We start from the raw sequence: 17,683 nt of genomic DNA on the forward strand, positions 1-17,683 counted from the left end.
ACCACAGTCAAATGAGTAGTTAAGGCTTCCCCACATTAACGTTGATGATAACATTCCGTATTTTTATTTGTTTGTAATACAAGAATAGCGTGATGTACCCCTCACGCTTACACCTATGATTAATTAATTCATTTTCACTTTATATTGGACCCTCAAAATTTGAACCCTGCTTTCTCTTTATAGGAAATGTTGATTGGTTGAGATTCCAGAGACCAGAAGACATCGGCTGCACATCCATTTAAATATTTAACTGCCCAAAAAATCAATTTAAAAACAAGAAAAATCATATCCAAAAATCCTACCAGAAAGATTTAAAATTTCCAATTAATAAAGTGAAAGTCGCAATCAAATTGTGAAGATTTATTGTTGTTCTAAAAAAATTAAAATTTAACCAACTTTATAAATATTTTTCTTAGAATATTAATTTTAACAGTAATTTTCATGTTGGAGGATAATTATAAGTTTTTAAATATTTTAATCTCATTTTAATCAAGTTGGGTCGGTAAATGTAATTATACACAAGCTTTGTAATCAAAGAGTCGGCACTTTGTGTCCTCTGAATATATATATATATATATATATATATATATATGCATGTATGCATGTATAAAACAAACAAGTGAATGAGAATGATGTGTAAAAGAGTACAGAGGCAGCAGGGGATGCATTATCTTCTGTTACGAGTTAAGACTCTCAGAGTTTGGCCTGTGCTTGCAGTTGTTCCTGTGAGAGAACCATGACTTGTTAGAATGCAAATAAGAGAAGAAGGGGAAAAAATAAAAATACATATTACTGCAACTCATGTCTAAATACAAATTTTTTATATCATCAACGAATAGAGTATTTTCTAGCTATACGTACTGAAGTTGAAATAAGTTTGTGCGCTCAGAACTATATTGAGGATCATATTTTGCCATCAGATATCATATCATTACATAATGAACTAAACCTTCTGATTTGTTATCTATTGCATAATCCTTCATTGGGTCATTGAAACCAGTTGTCAATTTTTTAAGGGTTCGAGTACGAAACTAAGTCTAAAACATCGCTCTTTCGAAAATTGGGTAAAATTGTTTCTTAAATATGCATTGTGTTCTGTGATATGACTTTTAAAGTTCGAAAACCCAAAAGTTGTGGCACGCCAGGATTTTCTTATTATTTTCTTCCCCCAGTGGGGTATCATAGGTAACATATCACTACTATAAGAGCCAGATAATTAATTCGAGGACATTAAGAAAATTAATTAAGTTTATTATTTATAATAAATGTGTCTTGATTTTCTTAAACTACTCTTTTAATCATATATATTAGAACCACCCCTTGATTGGAAATCCCTAAATATGCCCAATCAATAGGGATATTTTGGGTAGAAATTATAAATTTAGAAGGCAAAGTGAACTATAGTATTATATTTAGAGTTAAAGTGAACTCCTTATTTGGCTCCCATGTTTAGTATTAGAGGTAGTACTTGGGTTATCTTGCAGATTTGCCAGATCCTATAAATCTAACCAGAAAATTTAGCAACTTGTATCAAAGTGATATATCCAATATTGCATCATGCTAAAACTCTGCATTAAGGAAAGTAAAATGGAAAAAGTAAGAGCACGCTGTTGGTTCGGTTTTACCTTGAAAGCCTGGGAACCGAACCAGAACTGAAATGAATTAGGACCACTTTTCAAAAATTTAGTTAAATTAAGAGGGTGTTTGGCTTAGCTTATTTTACCTATGACAAAGTTGTTGGAATCATGGGGAATTTTAAACTGGACATGAGGGATGTGTTAACCACCAAAAAAAAAAATCAATTTTCAGCTTATTCTGATAAGTTATTTGGAATAGCTTCAATAGCAACTAGCTTATCAAAATATGCTGAAAATAGGCCCCCCCCCCCCCCCCAAAAAAAAAAATCTATGATTAGCCTAAGGTTCTCCCAACAACTCCCATACTCCTGGGAACTTTCTCATGTTTAACTTAACCGAAATCACTTTTTTTTTAGTAACTGCCCCTTAATCAGTTTGGGCATGTACGTCAAGAATTTGTATTCGCTTTTGCAGTTTTTGTTCCATTTTAGGTCATCTTGATTTGACGTTGAACACACTTAAATACCACCAAGCTTAAAGCACATTGGCCAACATAACATTTTATTTGAAGACTTTATCTGTTGTCAAAGTCGAATTTCTCAAATTCCATCTCAAGCATATTGTTTGAAGCTTTACCAACTTTTCTCATTGAAACCATAGGAGATAAGGTCAATTGGAAGATAGAATGAACTAGAGCGATATGAAGGATAAACAAGTTGATTCACACTAACCTCTGTCACAAAGAAGGCATGGAAACCATATGGAACTCTGTGTGGCAATTCAACAACTGCAACAGGATCAGCTGACATTGTCTTTGCATCGATGACGTGCGCTGCTGATTTTCTGCAGTATTGTAATTAAAATTCATTCTTAGACTTTAGTCTTCTAAAAATGGAACACAAAACTTCATTATATCCAACATAAATTTTTAAAGTAGAGGGAACTGTCCCGCCCCAGATAAGAGTAATGCCATTAAGACTGCATTTGGTACACAGAAAAGGAACTAGAGGAAGGAAAAGGATGGGTGAAAGTATTTTTGCTATGCTTTATATATAGCATGTTGAATTTCTTGAAAAGAGAGCTTCCCAAATATATAGGAAAGAGCTTTGTCATCCTATTTCCCTCATTCCCATTATACCAAAGGGGCCGTAAAATCACTCTCTTACGGTGAAGAGGAAAGACATACCCCGTATTCTCGTCGTGCACGAAAAATATCAAGTATCCATCATCTTCCTCCGAATCAGTGCCAGGCACGCGAGGGACATAAATAGCCTCAGAACCAAATCTCCCTGGCCCCAAGTCATAGATACCCAGAATGTTTCCTCCAACTTCAAGCTTTGTTTTCCCAGAATCTGGTTCAGCGTGCAGATCAAATTTGATAATACCTGTGATTTTGGCAATGCTGTCTAATATGGTTCCATAAACGTATCGCTGCCTCCTGAATTTGAGAATGGAAATAGTAAATACAAGTGATGGAAAACAAGAATTAATTATATTCACTGTCCTAATTTTATCTTAGAACATTATTTGAAAATCACATATGGGAGCATCGCTCCATCTTTATCCCCTTGAACACAGAAGAAAAGAAGAGGATGGATATTGAAAGTTACAACCACAAACTTAATGGACAAGTTCAGAATCTAGTTCTAAATGTTCATTACCCAGAGAAGTTCCTTCGCTTGTATAAACCTACGTATACCCTGAATTCCGCCAAAACAGATGAGATAAACTTACCTGCCAGTATAGCTCTCGTTTACTCTAGGAAAATCTACAGCAGATGCTGATAGTTTCCTCTGTGAAGCTAGACCAGTTTTCATGTTGAATCTCATTTCATACCTAAGACAGTTAGTGATAAACGTGTAAGATAAACAAAACATGTCCAGTAGTTAGAGTTCCACTAATGAGACATAGGATTGAGATTATTTACAGCTCATTTACAAAATTATCAAGCTTTTCCTTGACAGCACCCCCGACCATGTCCAGATCTGGATTCTCAAGACGGCAGGTAATCAAAACGACATCCTCCTCCTCCTCCCAAGCATTAGCTAGAACAGAACATTATGTAAAAGATTATAAAGCAGATTTGAACAATCAATGATAATTAATGACGTTAAATGCAGATTGATAGTTTGATTTTTTTTTTTTTTCCTTTTTCAAAGTTTCATAGCTAATGATGTTTCACATGTGATGGTATATGTCCTCAGTACAAGCCTGTTTCGTATACACAAAGATGTCTAAAAGCCAATAATTATTGACGGCCCCAATCCATATGACATTTCTCCTCTTCTCATATACAGTGCTAAGCATATTATTGCAAGAAATGTTAAACTTCCACATAGCTATCCATCAATTGACACAGCCTACAGGCTTGACGGGAGAATCCATCATGCTTGAGCCAGAACTTAAATGCTGTTGCAATGCACTCAACATTTATTGAAATTTTACTGAATCATAATCACAGGACGTCAATCAAGAATTTTTGTCAAGGAGAAACAGGGACAAATAAACACACCATTGTGAAATATGAAGCAGTTTGGAAGCTCAAACCATCTAATTTGCATCTCATTCTTGGCATATCGAGGCAGTACCCCAAAACGAGCTTTTTTGGTTGAATCAAACGAGAATATCATTTTTTTCTCCTTCACCATTTCCTGAAAAAGTATATTTCATTCAACAAACCAAGTTTTATAAACTACCTCAATTGGTACTTAACAGAAACAAAACAAAAGATGCAGAAGAAGATCATCAACATTTAAGATCTTTATTCTTCACACACCACTTAATAGTTCGTACTTTGAATTAAGATAAACAATAATGATCTGATTATGTTATCTGTAAAAGTAAAATTCGTGCTGGAGATCCTTCTTAGCGTCATACTATCATAGATGTTTTATTTAAAGCTATTTCACCAAAGTACATGGGCAAACGCTTTTTTATTTTGATACCTAGTAGATGAGAGAAATATGGAAGACTCGATTTCTGCATCACCATCCATGATAAATTATAAAAGTGAAAAAGCTGCAGTACCTTTGGTCTAAAATACAAAGGAAGATCCATGAATATTGCATAATTCTCTGTGATGGCGAAATCATGCATCATGATGGGCTCTGATATTGTTATAGGTACAGGATCATGCATATATCCGTCCTTTGAGATTACTCTGTAAGTTATATATGGTGGCGTATGTGAATAGCCAAATGTGAACATCTCACCTGCATGCAGGAAAATTATTGTTTGGTGAAAATTATTTCACCAAATCAGACCGAAAATATATAATTCAATGATGAATTTACCAGTAAACGGGTCAACTTTTGGATGAGCAGTGAAGGAATGGTTCAATCTCTTGTCATAGTCCAGTAGGCCAAGAGTTTGCAAATCCCCATCTTCAAAAACTTTAACGGCATCTGCCAAAATAAATGAATAAATAACTTCAGTCCCACTTTGGAAGAAATCAAATAAACATTAATTAGTTTAATCCCTCAAGAGAGAAAGAACCCTATAAAACCTAAATTAAGTTGGCATAAAGAGACAACCAATCAATCTTTTCAATCCCTGCTTTTATTCAATGAAATTTCAGATAAAATCAGCATCTATATGCTTCTCAGAAAATTAACAGATAGAAGTTGTACTCACAAGGTTTATCTCCTTCAGAGAGTGCTAGAAGCTTTCCATGGTGATATACAAGAGCTGTGTTAGCTGGAACAATATGAGAACAATCTAATGAAGGAACGCTCAACAGGTGTATAATATGCATATACTATACTTTCTATAGCATCCACACTGAAGAGGGACCCATACATAATTTAACACTTATACAATCCTCAAATAAGGAATATGTTAAGAAACACTGAAATTATAACAGAAACACTTAAGCAGATTTATGACCGTTCCACCGGACATTGAATTTTAAAAGATGTTAGACAGCCAGAGTTACCTGTTCCATGTCCATAAGACATATCTAGTACTTTCAATTTAGCTCTTAGCATTTGCATGTTAACCATTATAAGTCCAAAAAAACCTTTAAGATCTCCAATCTGAAAAATGACGTGAAAAGATGTTACAGCTGGGAATCTAAAACAAACATCTATATCAATAGTACGTAATCTTTCACTAAATTCCATTTTAACTTTCATTTTGGAAGGGGGTTCAAGTTCTGACACAGCTAAGGTTTACACTCTTCAATACACCAAAAGAACAACAGTGTTTTACCTCCAAAACAATAAATAAATAAAAGAAAGAGAAGAAAGAACAATTACCAGAACAGGCAAAAGATGCAAATGAGGGCATATAAGGAAGTGAAAGACAGATAATAAGTATGGTAAAATCATGTGACATGGAGGTGATCACGAAACTCTACTCTACATTTTTAAATAGATTCATGTTAACTCTCTAAGCCTCTCCTGAAACACTAGATCAGTGTTTGTTAACTTAACTCTACATACACAGGCGTAATTTGAATTTAGAAGCAATTAAAGACTTGAATGGTATGAAGATCACAAAGGTCAAAGACTTCAGTGATTAAAAGCAGCACATGAATGAGTGCACCGATAAATCAGTTAAAATACACCATAAAAGTGATAACAGTTGGTCGCTTAATGTCACTCTTCAAATAACACACACATTTTACCATGAACCCAAATAACTAGTCCTGTAAATCCTACAAGTGAATGGTACAAGTAAATATCTTGCATCAACGATCATCAGTAATTGAGGCACCATATTTGATAGTAATTTGAGATGTTAGAGCGTTTTAATATACCAAGATCTTTTTAGTTTATAATGATTTAGGATATTAGTTCATTCCTAAGTTGGGCTTGCCTTTGAAGTATTGCTAGTTACCTTGAATCAACATATTTATCATACTTGAATAATATTGAGAATTTTACTGAATTTCCTTTCTCCCCTTTTATGTCTCTAAACTCTCCCCCTATTCTTTCTCTCTCCTTTCCTTGTCCTGCAATAAGTGTTTGTGCACTTCAAAACAGCCACTCACTTTTCACACACTTCAGGAAACAGGATACACAACAACGTTTAAAATTTAAAATCTTCATGAACATAATTTATTGCCATACCTTCATAAACTTAGAACCTCCAAAATATTCTTCTTGCTTAAGACGAGATGTTTTCACAAATCGGGAAACATATGTCGCTTTTCCATCTTTGATACGCAAGCCATGGATCATTCTGCAATTCGGTGATATATGAATCAGAATGGGAGGACCAAACACCAAAACAAATTCTAAACAACACTGTCGACTACTCAAGGGTTAAGAAGATATGAATACAACATTAACCATACAATGACCTGCTCACTTTCAAAAGTGGATGTGCAGCTAGAACAGCTAATTAATTCAAGAAATTAAGTCTAGCTAACAGAAGTCCGTTCAGCAGATTCAGTCACTGGAACTTGACACTGCTTTAAGTAACACACCCGAAGGAAAATCCCACGCAGTTTCAAAAAAGTGAACAAGTTATTAAACAAAAAACAAAGAAAGAAAGGAAGAGATGATTTCCCCCCAAAAAAAATGACTACTGTGGCTTTCACACAGCCCAGGAAAGCACAAGCCAGTGACTAAGTGAAATCTTTTTACATGTTATAGCATGTAAGAACGAATCATTTCTTTGAATTTTGACGACTGGAAATGTCCCAAATAGTCAAATTCTCACAGAAAAACTGAATCCTTATTAGTACTTATTAAGAATATCGTCTCCTACAATTCTATTCATTAATCAGGGCTAAATTTACCTCCAGCAAAGCAAAAAGGAGTTAATATCAGAACTCAATGAATACCTTAGGTGGAATAAAGCAAGTGGGTAATAGAAAGGGGCAAAACCTAAGGTGCAGTGAAGAATACGAGTTTTACTTCCCGGAGAATTAAATAATGCAATTCAAACTGAATTAGCGAAATCATAAGCGATTACACCATGATCAATAATACAAAAAAAGTTCTAGAAATTCTAAATTATTTTATACATATCTTATAGATGTTGCTGAACACTGGTAATTCAGTTAGCTGTAAAATAAAGCATTAACTCCCATAAACATGAAATGATGATTGAGGTTTACGTGTCAGAAGTATCCCTTAGCTATTGCAGTATAGAGATTCGGCAAATAAAGCTATTGGTCTTTCCTGCTGTAGATCAAATGTGACAATACTGGTATCATGAAAACATAATTCTTCAACGAACTGATAAAAAACCTAAGTTTGAGTATGAGAAGAGAATCACATACCCATCTCCATCAAACCTGCAAACGAAAGGGAAGAAACGAGGTATAAACATAAAACTCCAGATTCAGAATAAATATTTTCATTGAGACAAACTATCCCAACTGACAATATATGGTTCAATGCTCAAAAACAAAACATTACCAGTGATATCCAGCCACAGGAGCAAACTTAGGATTAGGTCCCACCCTGACAAACTCTCCATTTTAAACAATCCTGAAATTCACTGGCATGTCATCAGAGGCAGAGCGTATTGCTGGAAACATTTTAGTCACTCAAATGCAATCCAGAAATTAAGCAATAAAGATAAAGCAATAAAGATAACATGATTATCCATTGTCGAGGCAATTGGAGAAAACTGAAAACGACCAAGAACAAGAACTGGGGCAGAGGTCGGAATAATACAAGTTGCTAATGAGTTGGAACAAGCCAACCCTCATAAATCTGGGCAAATTAGAGGCTTTCAGCATTCTTATAACCACGAGACGCATGCCATTGAAAGAAACATTGAGGTGAAGCCATGCGGAGAACAAGTCAGTAAGACAGCCTCTTAACAGCTGGTTGGATTCTCATGTTAGCTACCGGATTCCACATGAATGAACCATGCAATGCTTTTAGTTTACACTTGCAAGTCTTTCGATAATTTCATCTTTGTAAATTATTCGATATTTTCCATGCCATGTATGAACAAATATCATTCATGTGTTAACCAAAAAGAAAATATCAATAATGTCTTCGAAGTAATTCCAGCTTGCTCTTTCAAACCTATCAAGCAAAGAAATAGTATTAAGCAGTAAGACCGTCTTATTGCCAATCCTCAGCTACGTTTATGCTACAATCATTTTCATTTCGAGGCAAGCAAACTACTTGAATCTTCAATTAGTATTCTCGTTATCATGAGAATTCACCAACGTTCAGCTCGACAATCAATAATTGAACCTTCTCAGGCTAACATCCATACGTAAACGAGTAGTATACAATGAAACTGTAGAAGTTCTTGCTCGCTAGGGGGGAATAACGAGTAGTAGCAATTAATAATTCGAAACGTTGGAAACAGCAACTCAGTCAATTTTTAATAATCAAAATTTCTCTCAGTCAGCTGAACAACGAAATAAAATATTACATAAGACTCAATTAATTAATCTTTGTTTTTCCATCGCTCACGTTCTTTCCCTGCCTCGGTTATCCAATGCAGCAAGCAAAGGCACGTCATATTATACAACGGACCACATGAAACAATACGCGAATAACTCAATAACAGTAACACTGTGTATACAAGACCCGACTGGAATTTGTACTCACCGGGAGATAGCCTTCTACTGGGAGATGCTTAGTGGGAGGCGTCTCGTCCGGAACGGCAGCGAAATTACCAGAGAGCCAGTGATGTGGCTTAGTGTATCATTACATGAACCTAACCACCAGTTTCTCCAAGAGATCAATCGCTTTGGAAGTAAATCCACTGTAAGGCTTGGGGTCCACCTTCAATATGCCGTGTCCAGCTGCTTCGCCGTCGCCGTTAATATTCTTATCACGCCATTTTGTACTCTCTCTGTCTTCCTTCCCCCTCCCTCTGTGGCTGTGAAAATGGGTCGGTCACTGAGAGGTGAGGAAGAAAGACCTTTATACGATCAAGTGTGGAATTATCAATTGATTCGTGGGATGGTTCAGTGCTTCAGTGATGGCATTGTTGGTTATGCTTCTGCCACGTTATTACCAAAGAAAGAAAAGATTGAAGCAAAACTCTGAAGTGTACGTTGGTGTTGACATAGTGGGAAAAAGACGACAATTTTGACAGATACTATTTCTTCCCAGAAGAAGATTCTTTATCGAATGAGTACAACGGTGAATGGTGACCGTGAGCCACGATTTTGGGCGTGATTGGTCACACAAATTTATGATCACGCAGGAAAACTTTTAACTGTATCAGTGCATTCTTAGCATATCGCATTTGTGTCATCATGCTGAGAAAACAAACCTGTTGCGTGGCTGAGAAAACAAAATAGTGGGCAATTGGGTAGGGATTTGCATTGGGTGCTCATCAGTTTTGATGAGCACCCAATGCTTATCAGATCTGGACTGTTCCAGATTAGATCTGGAAGGTCCAGATTTGATTTTAATTTTATTTTTTATTTTTAAATAATTAATTTAATAGATATAGAATAAAAAATAAAGATAATATCTTAATTATTATTCTTTAAAAATATAATTTTTTATTTTAAATAATTATTTAAAAATATCAAAAATAATTATTTAAAAATATCAAATTTGGACCCGTTCATATTAGATCTGGACGGTTCAGATTGCTCATCAGGTGATGAGCATCCTGATAAGCACTGAATGCGGACCGATTGGGTAGAAGATTCACATCATGGTTTGGGTGTTTGATAGAAACCAAACCATGGTTTCAGAAGTACTTTACGGATTACGAAGTAAAATATGTGGAGGAATTACCTTATTTTGCGGAAAAGTGCTTCTGAAACCATGTTTTTTGGGTTTCCCAAACACCCCCTTAAAGTAACTTTCCGGTATAGTGTCCACTTATTACACACACCCTCCCATTTTGAAGTCATCCCGAGCATTTGCATTTAAAGTGAAAATTCAGGTAATTTTCTTCAAAATTATTAAGTAATATCGTATTAGAAGGATGTTGGGATAACTTAAAAGTATTTTTATTTTTACTTTCATATTATTTATTTTTTATATTATAAAATTTTTAAAATCATAATTTACTTTTATTTTATTTCATATATTTATTTTATATATTATAAAAATACTTTTAAAATTATAATTTGATGGCTATCCAAAGTCCGCCTAACTCATCAAATTACTACCTCTGCCCATGACACTTTTCACGGTTGGACAGAAAAGGAAACTTCTGGACAAAGCACGTTCACCCACCCGTGACTAGAATCTACCGTTCGTGTCCAGTACTAATTATATCTCTTATCCTAATTATAAAATCTTATTAGAATTAAAAGTAGTATATAATCTTATTAGAAAATCGATATTGGTCTTATATATAAAATATATTTCATATGTTTATTGATTTTTTTAAATTAGTCTTATTGATAGTCTCTCAATAATAATCAATAGTAAAGATGGAAGAAAAAAATTAAAAAAGATGCTTAGAGTATTTTAAAAAAGGAAACAAAATATCATACCAGCTCCGGTCTTTAATATAAGACCCAGTTGATTAATTTGGAGAGATTAAGAAAATTAGTTATGTTAGTTATTTATATACATAAATGTTATCTTCCCTAAAATACTCTTATTAATCATTGTATTTGAATTACTCATGGATACTAACTATTTTGACATATGCAAATGCTATGGAAATTACTTGAGGACAAAATAGATAAATATTAGAAACAACTAGAGTTGGGTTTTATATTTAGAACGAAATTAAAAGTCAAATTAGTTATTTATATTAATACTGAAAGTAGTATTAATTAATTTAAGTAATATTTTTAATTACCAAATTAGTACGGATGACTATATGATTCGAGACAGATCAGGACAAAATAGATAAATATTAGAAACAAACTAGAGTTGGGTTTTATATTTAGAACGAAATTAAAAGTCAAATTAGTTTTTATATTAAAAACTGAAAGTAGTATTAATTAATTTAAGTAATATTTTTAATTTACCAAATTAGTACGGATGACTATATGATTCGAGACAGATCATATTTCAATATGTATTTCTTAATGTGGGGAGAAAAAGGTAAAACTCACCTACTAATTGCAGAGGATAAACCCAGTAGCTGTTCAGAAGTAGAACGCTAAATCCGGGTTGTATTGGGAGTTTTGGGATGGATTTGTTAAAACATACTTAAATATTGGTTAATTCTGTTTAACGTTCTTTTTAATTTTGCTTTCCATATTTATTAGAAGTTTGAGATGATTGGAAGAAATACTATGAGCTGGTGGGAACAAAAAAAAATAACGAAAGAACACAATTATGTGTTGTGGATATCTCATTTTACTTTATTTTTAAATTTATAATAATTTTTTTCAAAATATTTTTATCGGTGGTAAATATCAAGAGAATTCTATCAAGGACAATTTCAAATGCATATATCAATATATATTTGTTACAAATAACTAACTCAAAAAATTATTTATTAATGTCCGCAAATTAGTTTCCAAAAAAATTATCTTTTTTTAATTAAAAAGTTTAGCAGTAATAACCTAAAATTACAAGTAAGATTGGATTTGCGACCTACCACTTATAAAAAGCATAATGTGAGGCCTTTAGCCCAACAAAAAAATATCTCACAGTAAATAAAGAGCTATGACATAATACCATACTCTCAGAGGCAGTATTTTGAGTTTTGACAATTGACACAACTTAGAAAGTAAAACAAGCAAGTTAGTACTCCAGTATTAAGCACCCATATAACTGGAATAACGCAGCAAGAATTCTGGACAAGCATGAGCAAATCAGTAGATGGTAACAAAGGGGAAAATACCTCAACTATATGTATCCTTCTGGATAAAGTCAGAATTGAAAAATGATGAAATAAAAGGCTCATATAAAACTATCTCTATCATTAAAAATTTATGTGAGGAGAAGGTTCTAGTACCTGGTATTTGAATTCTGTTATTCAAACTTACTGCCAATCTTTATTTTAATGATAGAGATAATTTTTTGTATTTAGGGCGTTTTAGTAAATTCTCATGAAGAGGTTGTGAGATGTGAATTTTACTACTTCTGTCTTTAATATAAAATCTACTTTGCAGTATAATTTTTATTATAAAATAAGTTTTATATTAAACAACGCCTTTTAGTAATTTGCTGGCCAAATTTAAAAAAAAAAAAGAGACTTAAAAATAAAATGGGGTTTTCTAATATCTTGGCCTTTTTTAAATGTTACTAATGATGACATATGCCTGCATATGCATTATGTTTCTTAGTTGTTTTTCTTAACATTATCTACATCTTACCCCGTATATATATGTATGTATATATTAAATTTAAAATATACTTTATTGATAAAAAGGAAACTAATATATAATACATATTTTTATATGCTAGACTTCTTTTTAATTAGAAGAATGTTTATATAAAGTTATAAATGATGATAAAATTGAGTAGTTGTAAGAATATAAATTTGATTTTTGTGTTTATTTAGTTTAGAGAGGATAAACGCATACTTTATTTTCGAATTTATATAGTGCGTAAATTAAGTTTCGTCTTTTTTTTTTTTAAATGTAAAGATTTCTTTTGCTTTTTATTTTAAATTCTGCAACCCTATATCCAATTAGGAAATTTTCTAGTCAGGGTTTTGTAGTCCAATAAAACCAAATACCTTTAATTTTTTTATTTTTAATATGAAATTTAAGGCTTAGGGTTTAATATGAGATTGAGAGTACAAACTCTATATGATGAGTGAATATAGACTATGGAGGATAATAAAAAATTTCTAATTAAAAAACCATTTGAGTTGGTTGTACGCTAACGGATAATATGAAAAATGAGGTTTATTATTTGCAAGTTTTTTTTTGGTAAATATTAGTTACAAGATTAAGTAAAGCGAAATTTATATCAATTTGCGTCATTATTTATTTCAAGTCAAAGCATATAAAATGATGGTCATCCTCTATTTAAACCGTTTAAATTGAATCTGAAAATCTTATATTTTGTAGGAAATAAAAAGGTTCACACTTTATTTATGAACTTAGCAAGTGTTTGCTTGAAAGAATAAAACATAAAATAATTTAGGATTAATAACATCTTGTTATAAAACTAAAGAAAGAGTAGAGAATAAGAGAAAATTAAAGATGGGAGTATTTCTTATTCCATTTAAGGATACTAAATACATGATATATGGTTTCTATTTATAGGCACCGCTTTATATTTTTTTACAGAATCTACAGATTACATAATAATATAAGATAATTGTGGAATATAAAGATAATGAGAGATATTGGAGATTACAAAAGATATTGGAGATAATGGGAAATATATGAACATCCACAAAAATATTATTATAGTTATAACACTCTTCCTTGGACGTTCATTATATATAAACGTTCCTCATTAAAAAACTTCAACTAGGAAAGAACCTATGGGACAAAAACCTAATAAAAGAAAAAGAGTACATTATTTATTAATATACTATGCAATGCTGCCTCATTAAAAACCTTGTTAGAAAAACCTAGTGGGACAAAATTATAGACAAGAAAAAAAGAATACAGCATGTATCAACTCTCTCTTTTGACAATATTAGTTGACATCTTCAAGCCTACAAAGTCTATTATAACGAATAAGCTTTTCAAATATTATAGTAAGATAAAAAAAACATTAAATATTAATTTCATAATCTTCTGAAAATCATGAGACAAATAGTCCTTTTATGGTTTACTCACACGTGGATCATATTGTGATCTCTCAACATGAGGATCAAACAATAATATTTTATTTATATAGCTAGTAAGATTATTCTTGGATACTTTTAGATAAAATAATATTACATCCACGATACCCTTAAAGTAACGAAGAATGTTCTTAACTTCACTCCATCATCTTTGTGTTGGTGAAGAACTATGTCATACTAATTAGCGAATGATATATTGGGTTTTGTGTGACTAGATATATATATATATATATATATATATATATATGCACTCCAGTGACACTAAAATATGATACTTCTGAACCAAGTATTTATTCATCACCTTCTAAAAATCTAAAATGGATCTTTAATCCACATTTAAAGATCTTACAGTTATCAAAGCATATAATAGATGTGGCTTAATTATCCACATAATGAATGTGACTTATCCATATTTATTCTTCCTAAAACTTTCATTTCAAATTCTTTCTTTAAGAAATTCACTGCTTTTATAAACTTTTCATAAATTTTAATACTATTTATATCATCAACATAAATAGCAATGAAAACAAGTCCATTTCCAAATCTTTTCATGCATAGGCAATTTGAAATATTTTTTATATCATCACCTTAATCGATATTTACTAAGCGGTTATACCATATATGTGTCCATTGGTGTTCTTAAGAACATAATTGTATGCTTCTAAAAGCTTGAATCTTTTAGGAATTTTTATATATTGTGATTGAAATTTATACGTAAATTAGGTCATTTTGAACTCACACAAAGATTTGAATTTTTTTGATATTCACATAAAATCTCACCATATAGTAAGTTACTATATTTCCTAGACGCATATGAAATATTCTCGTATATTATCAAACTGTCATATTGATAAGATATATAAAAATTTTAATTCACCACAAAATTATATTTCTCTTTTCTCGTATAAATGCCCATTTATATAATATTAATATTACACTTCAAGTGATTGGGCTAGAGATATATAAATCTCCTGTTATAGTGTTGTGTCTTTTCTTTTTTGTTGGCTAACTATTTTTTTGTCTGCATCTCATGACAAATTTATATATAATATTCTCATTTAATCACATGATATCATCACTAAAATTATTGTTGACAATTTTAGTTCTTTATTAGTCCCCTTTTTCTTTTATGACATAACATATTGAGATCTCTTTATTGCTTTCAAACATTTAAACTTCTTCAAGAGTCAAATAGTTATGTTTCAATCTCTTTTGTAATTCATGCCTCGTTAGTAAGATTATCTTGATCATTTGCTCTTTTTTATTTTCTTTTGGAACCGATCATTTTCTCATACTTTTATCATGTTTTATTAAAAATATGAGCACTTTTAGCTGGAATATGAGAATTAAAAATTCTCATTAGGTCAATAATTACATTTGACAAATATTAGCAATATTTTATAAATGCAATACTTCATGAACTTTTAGTTCATATTACTATATTTGAGAATCTACATTTGATAATAAAAATGTATTTTATATGTTCTATTTTCTAGCTATGCATTTTCTCCCTCTCATGTTGGAAACATGTAGTGTAAGTCTTCTAAATCTATAAGTTTCCTTTAGAAACATTATTTTGTTTCATTTAGAGACAAATAAGAATAAGAAGGTTATTATCCAATATTAATCCCAACTTACTTTTAATATCTATTTATGTGTATTAGTATGGTGGAATAATAGATATTGCACATTCTAAGATAGAAAATATTTCGCTTCTAACCAAAAGCCCATTATAATGGGAAAATTTACAATACATTGTTGCCTTGATACATTTATGTGCAAAAATATATAAAATCAATTATCTCAACGTTAAAATAAAATTTTGTTTTCATAAGCTTAGAACTAGTTACTTATGAAGGTTTTTACCAAACATATAATTATTAATAAATTGAGGAACAATCACTAGTTATTTCAACAGGGATCATATTGGTTGCATAATCTATGACTTATACACTTATGCACCCAATATAATTATTCGTACATATTTGTAAACTTCATGTTACAAGTTGATCATAATCACCCATGTGACTATTTTATAGATGGATCTTTCTTTCATAATGTATTGATTTGGTCCACATGGTGTTTCAATAGGCCAATATATAAACTTGATCTGTTATGTATGTGTACGGATCTGATTTTAAGCACAGCTAGTGATGTTCTCTTATTTAATTTTTTGGAGGACAAACAGCACATAAATTTCAATGCATGTTCTTCATAACATTTTGCATTATTATAATCTGGAATGATCTAACTGGTCGTGCCAAACAATAAACAGATAAACTTCAGGTTTATTGTAAATTATTCTTAAACATTGATAAACTTCTACTTATCAATGGAGATGATAAATCATGATATAACTCTTTTAGAGTTTTGTATTTTCATCTGTCACTTGATAGGAAAAGTTCACGCATTATAGTATTATTCTCAGTCATCAATGGAGATAATAAAACATAATATAGCTCTTTTGAAGCTTTATATTTCTATTTTTCGCCCACTAGGAAAAACTCACACATTGTAATATTATTCTCAACCATTAATAGGGATAATAGACCATGATATAGCTCTTCTTGAGTCTTATATCTTTATTTTTCACTCAACAGGAGAAATTCACACCCCTTTAAGGATCAAATTCACAACCTCTTACTTAAGTTAAGATTTAAGCAAATGTTTAGGATTAGTTAAATCTAACACTTCTGCTTTCTAAAGTTTCAATCAATATGTGATTTTCACTATTATATTATTACCCATATAAATAAAAATAAATAAATTTTTTATGAACTAAAAAAGTTTTGCGGGGATTGTGAAGAGAAATCCATTATAATAAGTAAAAGATAATTAATTTATTTTTTGATATTTTCTCTCAAAATCTAATTATAAAGAAAAGATATCTTTTCATATCTTTTCAATTGAATAAAATAAATAAATTTGAGCGATAGGATATTAATTATAATTTCCCCCCAAAGAATAAGATAAGAGATACAGAAAAGAAAAATGGGTAAAAAATGTAATTTTTTTTTAAAAAATAAGGTCTCTAAGTGCAATTTATTTTTCAAAATTTTGGGAAAAAATGTAGACCCATTTAATAACATAAAATTATAATATTAACATATATCAAATTGAATGTTACAAATATATAAGAATAAAAATTTAAATTTTAAATTAATAAAATGTAAAATATGAATATAAAATAATAAGAAAAAGTAAATTCTCATACCTTATATATTAAGAATATGAATCTCAATTGTAGGGTCCTATTTCTTCTCAACAAATTAGAGTTATATGAAATTACTATAAGGGTTAATATAATTTTTGGTCTCTCAAGTTTGTTCTCATTTTGGTTTTGGTCCCTCAAATTTCAAACCATATAGGTTTTGGTCCTTCTAGAGGCAAAATGGTCCAAGCTTTTATCAAGTTATAAGGACTAATGTTTTAAATGAAAAAAAACTTGAGAGACCAAAACCTATAGTTTAAAATTTAAGGGACTAAAATCAAATTGAAAG

General features: G+C 31.3%; 1 protein-coding gene across 1 annotated transcript; it reads right to left on the reverse strand.

Annotated features, from left to right (window-relative positions):
- Positions 1 to 550: 550 nt before the first annotated feature.
- Positions 551 to 8,020, reverse strand: LOC114733671 (carotenoid 9,10(9',10')-cleavage dioxygenase 1). The gene is made up of 13 exons (XM_028921170.1): positions 7,949 to 8,020; positions 7,810 to 7,824; positions 6,650 to 6,761; positions 5,512 to 5,611; positions 5,211 to 5,273; positions 4,871 to 4,981; positions 4,605 to 4,789; positions 4,090 to 4,228; positions 3,505 to 3,622; positions 3,312 to 3,413; positions 2,764 to 3,015; positions 2,309 to 2,420; positions 551 to 723 (listed from the first exon to the last, which is right to left on the reverse strand). The coding sequence occupies exons 3-13, from the start codon at positions 6,758 to 6,760 to the stop codon at positions 694 to 696; spliced, it is 1,323 nt and encodes a 440-aa protein (XP_028777003.1). The 5' UTR covers position 6,761; positions 7,810 to 7,824; positions 7,949 to 8,020; the 3' UTR covers positions 551 to 693.
- Between the last annotated feature and the right edge of the window lie 9,663 nt (positions 8,021 to 17,683).

The sequence above is a fragment of the Neltuma alba genome, unplaced genomic scaffold (assembly GCF_004799145.2).
Source record: "Neltuma alba isolate B1F8T4 unplaced genomic scaffold, ASM479914v2 tig00013025_pilon, whole genome shotgun sequence".
Classification (NCBI taxonomy): Eukaryota; Viridiplantae; Streptophyta; class Magnoliopsida; order Fabales; family Fabaceae; genus Neltuma; species Neltuma alba.